This window comes from Hevea brasiliensis, chromosome 14 (assembly GCF_030052815.1).
Source record: "Hevea brasiliensis isolate MT/VB/25A 57/8 chromosome 14, ASM3005281v1, whole genome shotgun sequence".
Lineage (NCBI taxonomy): Eukaryota > Viridiplantae > Streptophyta > Magnoliopsida > Malpighiales > Euphorbiaceae > Hevea > Hevea brasiliensis.
In genome coordinates, this window is record NC_079506.1 from 17,746,320 (window position 1) to 17,755,622 (window position 9,303).

At 33.1% G+C, this 9,303-nt stretch overlaps 2 protein-coding genes across 2 annotated transcripts; both read right to left on the minus strand.

The window, feature by feature from the left end:
* Positions 1-565: 565 nt before the first annotated feature.
* Positions 566-2,595, minus strand: LOC131172811 (L-type lectin-domain containing receptor kinase IX.1-like). Its single transcript, XM_058134345.1, has one exon. The coding sequence runs from the start codon at positions 2,593-2,595 to the stop codon at positions 628-630; it is 1,968 nt and encodes a 655-aa protein (XP_057990328.1). The 3' UTR covers positions 566-627.
* Positions 2,596-8,023: 5,428 nt separating this feature from the next.
* On the minus strand, positions 8,024-9,079 carry LOC110642034 (uncharacterized). Its single transcript, XM_021793956.2, has 2 exons — positions 8,781-9,079; positions 8,024-8,669 (listed from the first exon to the last, which is right to left on the minus strand). Exons 1-2 carry the CDS (start codon positions 9,077-9,079, stop codon positions 8,024-8,026), a joined length of 945 nt encoding a protein of 314 aa, XP_021649648.2.
* Positions 9,080-9,303: the final 224 nt, after the last annotated feature.

Consider the following 9,303-nt stretch of genomic DNA (forward strand, 5'->3'; position numbering starts at 1 on the left):
AATTTTTTTTATTTTATTATTTAAGATAATTTAAAAATAAAAGTAAACAAATTTCAATTATAAAATTAAATCAAATATGAATTGTTTAAAATTTAATTCAGCTATGAATTTTAAATTGTATGAGACTCATTTTCAAATGAATTATAATAGGAATTTATTTAAAATGAATTCTAATTTTATAGTTGGACAGAAGATGGTGAAAATTATTAAGTTATTATTTTTGAATTTTGAATTATTGGGGAATTGAATAAATATCAATTTTAATTATTGAATTAAATATAGGGTCATAAAGTCGTAATAAGCATAAAAGATGGGGGAATTACAAACAAAATAAGAGTTTAGAGATAAACAGCTCCTCCTGAAAACATGTCTGAAACTGATTGTGAACTTGTAATCACTAGAAAGCATGGGTATACTGAAATCATTTATATTAAAGGAATTAAACACAGATGCACATATAAAACAGTACAGGTAATTGCAATGTTGTTTAAATAATGAAAAGAACAACACATAAAATGCAGAAAAATCTCCAGTGATATGTTTTCTCAAAATAAATCAATGTGTTGTCCTGATCCCATGTAGAATTGGAGAAACGGTTGAAGGTGAAGCCATCTTATTTCGATGAAATTATAGAAGGGATTTAGCTGTTGAGAAATTCGTAGGAACGTTGGAAAGTAAGGATGAAAATGATGGTCCTGCAGAAGCAGGAGCATATCTTGCCTCTGGAAATTTTGATGGAAGGTTAGGTGGTAAATCATTGAACTTGAGCACTTCCAAGGCTTCTCCTGCCGAAGGACGATGAGAAAAGCCAGGATGTGCGCACCACAGTCCCACCATCATTAAACGCGTCATTTGATTCTCATCAAAATTTCCGCATAATCTTCGGTCAGCTGCATCAAGAAGGTCGCCTCTTTCACAGTGATCCCACACCCACTTCACTAAGCGTACATGGTTTCCATCGTCCATTTGCACGAATGCTCTTCTTCCACATGCAATCTCCAAGGCAACGACACCAAAACTGTAGACGTCAGACATTTTGCTCGACTTTCCTGTTTGGTGACATTCAGGAGCCTCGTATCCATTAGTCCAACCTTCGAGTGTTTGAGACTTGGCATCATGATTCACAAGGCGAGCTAACCCGAAATCTGCAAGCTTCGCATTGAAATTTGAATCTAGCAACACATTACTGGATTTTATGTCCCGATGTAGCACACATCGTTCACATCCTTGGTGCATGTAATGCAAAGCAGAGGCCAAGCCTAATGCAATTTTATACCTTTCCACCCATTTCAGCAACGTTGTTCCTTTAAAAAGATGGTAATCTAGACTCAGATTTGGCATGTACTCGAAAACGAGTAGAAGTTGTTCCTTCTCATAGCACCAACCTATCAGTTTAATCAAGTTTTCATGCTTCAGCTTGCCAGTGATCATAACTTCTGATGCATAGTACTTTAACCCATGGATGGACACCCTTTTGAATTTCTTAACAGCAATATAATTAAACATCAAAAACCCCTTATAAACTGCACTAAATCCTCCCTCCCCCAGCTTATTTTTCTCATCAAAGTTATTGGTTGCGCTATCCAATTCGCCATATGACATCATCTTTGCCCCTGTTGCGGTTTCAAATTCTTGTTCTGTCAATTGTGCAGTGAAGGATTCATCTTCTTTCACTTTGCTATTCCCCTCATGCAAGCCAATAATCCCAATTAATATAAATAAAAGTACAACTAGCCCATACCCCAAACAAACATCAACCGTCCAATGTTGCATTTTATCATCTTCCAGTGTAGAAGTGAAATCCCAGGAACAGATGGTGTGGATAGCAGTTGCATTTCCTGTGGCCCCGGTGAAGCCAAAAATTACCCACTCGGGTAAGTACAATCTCAAATCCAGTGCATAATCAAAGGATTGTTCCACTGGCAGGTTATCTACAATTCCGGTGAACACAACACTCAAAGTTTTTGTGCTAGAATTATATGATATCCACGCATCATTTAGTTTCCCCTTCCTAATATCACTCCACCATTTCTCATTTTTGACCGACTTCATTGAGTTGGCATCAATGCCAACATGGTCGTTGGGTGGATCCCAATTGTCTCTAAATATGTCGAATTCTATCGCCACGAATGGATTGCTTGTAGAGTTCAATTCCTCTCCATCACTTGTTAGGCCAAGAGTGCTGCCGTGCTTCAGTCGGGCAGGAATTTTCGAACCTTGAGGTGCCATAAAGAAAGCCATGCCATCTCCATATGCAGCATTATTTAGAGAGTTAATGACAAATGAGAAGTGGGTGTTGAAGTCTGTTACTATACCCGTCCTCTTGTCCCAAAGCCACAAGGGCGCGTGATAAGTGGCTCGACCAATACTTCCTGCCAAAGGCTTATCAGTTTGATTTGCTGTTAGTTGAATGGCTTGGTAATTTACTGCGGAATCTCCCTCATATATGATTCTATTGTCACTGGGACTGAAACTGTTGAAATTGAAGGATAAAGCAGTTGTGAATGAGCTGGTGTAGAAGAAGAAGAAACTAATTATGAAGAAACAGAGAAGCAACAAATTGGAGTGGCTAGTCTTAAAGTTGCAGATAGCCATATCCTTGGCTAGCTACCAACCAGTTTGCAAAGCTCCATTAATTTTGTAGTAGGGGCTTGTTCTATTTCTTGGAAAGTCTGATTATCACTTCAAATTAAATTCAGCTCCATAGTCATGACGCTACTTCCTACTTGACCTTTGCTATGGAAGCCTATGTTTCCTATCACATCACGAAGGAGATTAAGGCATTGTCTGGAAGCGGTAGTTATCACGCTAAGGAGACTGTGGGATGTCACCATTGATGAACAGATTAAATGATAACAAAAGGAAAATTATTATTATTATTATTTTGGTAAATGGCCAATTTGAACCCTTAAAGTATAGCTTAATAATCATTTATATAGATGGCAGAGTAGTGTTTTTATTTAAAGTGGCTAAAAATACAGTCAATCATGCTCTTATTTATTTTAAATGGCCAATTTTATTTTTAATATACTTTTATGCTTTTATTATTTGTCTTATATATTGAATATTATCTATAATTTAAAAATTCATATTTTGCTCTTTATTTTATTTAATGGTAATCATGTTTATCGGATATATATATATATATAATTTTTTTTTTCTTTTTTTTTCTGGTGGTGAGTTTCTTTCTCACTTGCCGGGCCATTATACTTCATGCATGTTTATTATTGGCTCCCTTGAGAGCCAACAGAAAAATAAAAGTCTCTTTTCACGGAAACAAGCAAACTGTCAAGTATTTTCAAAATTATATTGCAATAATCTATGGGATTAAGAACTGAACTGCTCCATTTAGTCTATTTGTTTTATAAAAATAATTTTTATATAAAAAATATTTTTTTATGAAAATATTTTTTCTTATTTGATTTAATTTAATTAATTGTATATATATTTATGTTATGAATATATAAGTGTTTTTATATTTTAATATATTTAGTAAAATCTCAAAAATAAAAATAACTATTTTTAGGTAATTTTTTTTTAAATTACTTAATTTTCTCTTTGATTATGAAAATATTTTTATTTTTATTTTTTTAAAATATTCAAATATTAAAAAAATGTATTTTTAAAAAAATATTTTCTATGAAATGAATGAAGTCTTGAATTCATTAAAAAAAAAACTTTTTAATTGATTGATTAGATTGAAATAAGAATTGCTCACATGCATGGTGTTAGAGGCTCAGCACATCACTTAGATTTCATGTTATTATCATTTAATAGCTTGCGTTAAAATAAGTTTTTAAATTTTTGAATTAAGGTGTGTATATATATATATATATATATATATATATATATATATATATATATATATTCCTTTTAAAAATTATTAATAGTTAGCAATTACGAGTCTCAAAACAAAACTACTTCGCCTCTGTACTAATTAAGCATTCATAATGGCAATTAGGTTGTGCATGCTTCCTAAAATCTAAATCAAATTGAAAAATTGTATTGAAATGAAGAAAAAGATTGTTACTATAGAAACTGAATCGTACTGAACTAAATTTATATTTATTATTTCAGTTTCATTTTGATTTTTCATAAAAGATTCAATTAAAATCGTATCAAAATTGAATTAAAATTATATCAAAAGTGCATCAAATAACCAATTATATATATATATATATATATATATATATATATATATATATATATATATATATATATTCTAACTTTTTAAAATAATAACTTTAGTCTTAAATACATTAAATCATATATATCTTTTAGTTAAAGATTACATAATTAATAAATATGTAAAAGATAATATAACATTTTTATTAAAAATATATTTTTGACATTAATATTATTATATTAATGTTAATGTTATTATTTTTTTACTATTGTTCTCACATTAGAAATTTAATATTGTATTTTGTATTTTTAAATGAGCACAAGAATGTTGTAGTTTTCGGTGTAAAAAATCAATATTTGAAATGAAATTAGAATTGAATTTGACCAAAATAGAATTGAAATTGTACTGAAATTGCTTAGAATTGACCTGAATCGAAACTAGAACTGAAACTGAATTTTAGTTCCAAGTTTGATTCTTAAAAATCAAAGAACTGAATGTTTGATTTTGTTTTCGATTCTTAACTAGAACCCTACCTCAACCAAAACCGAACACCCTAATGGCAATTGTGACCTAGTATGAGCATTGAACGTTAACTGCCGAATGAATCAATCTATTGTGTCTTATATGCGGCATGTATTTAAATGGAAATTGAATGCAGGGTACGATAAACTTTTTGTTGCTTTACATTGTATCCAAACCTGATTCATTATCGATTAAGCCATATGATGTATGGTAACATATTAATTTTAGTAAAATTTGAAAAGTATCTTTTCCTAATTTAAAAGGATAAATATTTACCAACTTGATAGAGAATTACTCTAGAGTATGATCTTTTTGAATTTTTTTTCTCTACACCCGGTCTCCTATTTTTTATTTCATACATACTAACTTTCAAATACAAAGGATATATATAGGAGTTTAGAAAATCCTTCAAATCTAGTTACATGAACCTAAATTAATATTCATTCATGAACCATCTAAAAAACTCAAAAAGACACATACTTTGAACTATTACATAAATTATATTTAATCACCTAGAAAAGACCAAAAGACAAATGAACCTAGACATATAGGAAATTGCAAATTATTTTTTTCAACACTCCCTCTTAATTTGCAATTTTCTTTTTCACTCCAAGACTAGCATTTAATTTTTGAAAAACCTCAAACTTTAGTGGCTTGGTAAAGAAATCCGCAATTTGATCTTGAGACTTCACATACTTGAGCTCTACTTCCTTTTTAGCAATGCATTCTCTAATAAAATGATACATTATATCTATATGCTTGCTTCGATCATGAAATACTGGATTCTTAGCGAGAGCTTGTGCAGACTTATTGTCAATACAAATCTCTATGGCTTCCTCTTGCGTGAAATGAAGTTCTTTTAACAATATTCTAAGCCAAATAGCATGACAAGTGCAGGAAGTTGCCTCCACATATTCTAACTCACAAGTTGACAATGTAACAATGGATTGATTTTCAGAACTCCATGTAATTGCACAATCACCCATAAAAAATACAAAACTAGTTGTACTTTTTCTATCATCAATATCTCTAGCAAAATTACTATCATAAAATCCCACAAGCTTGAACTCATTAGATGAAGAATAAAATAACCCAAAATCAATGATTCCTTTAAGGTAACGTAGAATTCTTTTAGCAACATTCATGTGAGAGGATGTAGGAGTTTCCATAAAGCAACTTACTAACCCAACTGCAAAAGAGAATATCGGGTCTTGAGAATGTCAAGTATCTCAAGCTTCCCACAAGACTTTTAAAGAGAGTGGGATCTACCTTTTCCCCACTATCCAACTTTGACAACTTAACTCCACATTTCATAGGTGTGTTCATAGGATTGCAGTCAAGCATTTTGAATTTCTCTAAAATTTTTTTGGCATAGCCTTCTTGAGAAATAAAAATGCCATCTTCCATTTGCTTCACCTCTAGGCCTAAATAGTAACTCATGGGGCCAATGTTGGTCATCTCAAATTCAAGTGTCATTGTTTTCTTAAATTCTTCAAACAAGTTTGAATTGTTGCCCATGAAAATGAGATCATCCACATATAGACAAACAAACAAAATATCACCATTAGCATACGACTTCACATAAAGAGCATATTCATGATGACAATGGACAAACCCATTACCTTGAAATTACTTGTCAATTTGGCTATTCCATGCTCTCGATGCTTGTCTCAGCCCATACAAAGCTTTGTTCAATCTTAACACTTTATTTTCACGCCCTTCAACCATGAAAACTAATGGTTGTTCCATATAAACCTCCTCTTCATGATAGCCATTGAGAAAAGCTGAATTCATATCAAGTTGAAAGATTTTTCACTTCATTTGAGCAAAAATAGCTATGAGCGAGCAAACAGTCTCCATGCGTGCAATTGGTGCAAACACCTCTTCATAATCAACTCCATGCTTTTGCTTGTATCCTTTAGTAGCAAGCGTTGCCTTGTATCTTTCCACCTCTCCTTAAGAATTCTTTTTTGCCTTGTACACCCATTTGATGCCAATAGCTTCATGTCCTTTAGGAAGAGTTGTTAGCTCCCACGTGTTGTTTTTCTTTATGGAATTGATCTCTTCTTCAATGGCTTGTCTCCATCTTGTATCTCTCATGGCTTCGTCAAAAATCATGGGCTCACTGTCAAAGGAAAAACAAAACAAATCATTTATGTCAAAGTTAATGATCTCCTTAGTTTTATCATAAAGTTCTTGAAATGCTCTTCAACTTTTGTGGCCTTTCACTTGAACTTTCTTGAGAGGTAGGTGATGTAACATAATTTGGAGAAGGAGGTGGAGTTGTCTCTTGCAAAGGCACCATGGTCTCTTGATCTTCCTCCCCAAAGTATGGAAGGAAATCATAGACACCTTCTTCTTGTTGCTCCCATTTCTAAGCTGCTTCTTCATCAAACTCTACATCTTTACTCACTACAATCTTGCTATTACTTGGGTTGTACAATTTGTAGCCCTTTGAATTCGCATAATAGCCAATGAAGACATGCTTGATACTTCAATCGTTAAGCTTAAATCTCTCTTCTTGTGGAACATGAGCATATGCAATGCTTCCAAAAACTCGCAAATGAGCGACACAAGGCTTCTTTTTGCTCCATACTTCTTGGGGAGTCATGTCTTTCACACTTCTTGTTGGAGATTTGTTGGACAGATATACTACACAAGAGATAGCTTCAGCCCAAAATTCCTTAGGCATATATTTGGCTTTTAACATATATCTAGCCATGTTAAGAATTGTTTTATTTTTCCTTTCTGCAACACCATTTTGTGGTGATCTTGGAACTGTTAAAGGATGACAAATTCGATGAGATTTACAAAAATTATGGAATTCCTTGGAAGTGAATTTGCCTTCTCTATCGGTTCTCAAAGATTTAATCTCATAGCCACTATCTTTTTTTACAAGTGCCTTAAAATTTTTAAAAGCAATAAATGCATTCGACTTTTGCTTCAGAAAATAGACCCAAGTCTTCCTACTATAATCATCAATAAAAAATAGGAAATATTTATTTTTACCAAATGAAGGTAGATTGATTGGCCCATAGGCATGCATAAGTTGGAACGGCTTGGATGCTCTTGTAGAGGCTTCCTTTGGAAAACTCCTTCTTGAATGCTTCCCAAGAAGACATACTTCACACAGTTGATTTGGATGCTTGATCAAAGGCATCCCCTTCACCATCTTTTTTTCTCCCATCACCTTGAGTGTGGCAAAGTTTAAATGGACAAATCTCATATAGCAACACCATGCTTCATCTTCCACACTAGTCTTTAAGCATCTTGCTTCAATAGTCTTGAGATTCAATACAAACATTCTATTCTTTGACATATGCACCTTAGCAATCACATTAGCACTTTGATCTCTAAGCCAAAGATAACAATCTTTCATGCTTCATCTTCCACACTAGCCTTTAAGCATCTTGCTTCAATAGTCTTGAGATTCAACACAAACATTCTATTCTTTGACATATGCACCTTAGCAATCACATTAGCACTTTGATCTCTAAGCCAAAGACAACAATCTTTCAAGCGAATCTCATACCCTTTTTCAAGAAGTTGGCCCAAACTCAAAATATTACTCTTCAATTTTGGCACATAATAAACATTGGTAATAAGTACATGACCACCATCCTTTGAAGAAATTAGAATTGTACCTCTCCCTTGAATTTGTACTTTTGAAGAGTCTCTAAAAGAAACATTTTTCATCTTCTCATCAAGTTCCACAAATTTTTCTTTATAGCCACACATGTGATTGCTTGCTCCATTATCCAAGTACCACGAACTATGGTCATCATGATCTCCATCTTTGAGTGCTTGCAACAAGCTTGGTTCCTCTTCTTGTTTATCATCAACAAGATTGACTTTCTCCTCCCTATCATTTGAAGTGCCACGATATTCCCAAGAATAATGACCATATTTGTGAAAATTATAACGTTCAATGTTAGACTTTTCAAATCTTCTTTCATTTATTCTATAATAGTTGCCTCTTCCTCTTCCTCTTCCTCTTCCTCTTCCTCTTCCAAGACCTTTACTTCATTGTTGGCTTTTATCTTCATTGTTAGCATAGTCTTGATTGTTTCTTCTTTTAGGTACTTGACCATGACCATGATCATGTCCTCTACCACTTCCTCGTCCTCTTTACCTTCCACCATCTTTCAAAGAAACCTTGGTTTTGAGGAGTTGCTCCAAAGGCTCTTCTTGTTTTCTCTTCATTTTGTCTTCATGAGCTTGTAAAGACCCCTCTAACTCCTTAATTGTCATGGATTTTAAATCTTTTGGTTCTTTAATGGCACACACCACATAATCAAATTTTAGTGTCAAAGATAGAAGAATTTTCTCTACCACATGAACATCTTCTACCTTATCACCAAATCTCTTCAATTGGCTCACTATAGACTTCACCCTCGTACAAAATTTTGAAATGGATTCAACATCCTTCATTCGCAAAACTTCAAATTCACCTCTTAATGTTTGGAGTCTCACCTTCTTCACTCTGTTAACTCCTTGGAGGGAATTCTTCAAAATCTCTCAATCTTGCTTTGCATTAGGAGCATTGGCCACCTTCAAGAATATAGATTCATCCAAACCTTGATGGATGAGAATAAAAGCTTGTTGATACTTCTTCCTTGCTTTTATTAAAGCATCATTTTAAGATGATGATGCTT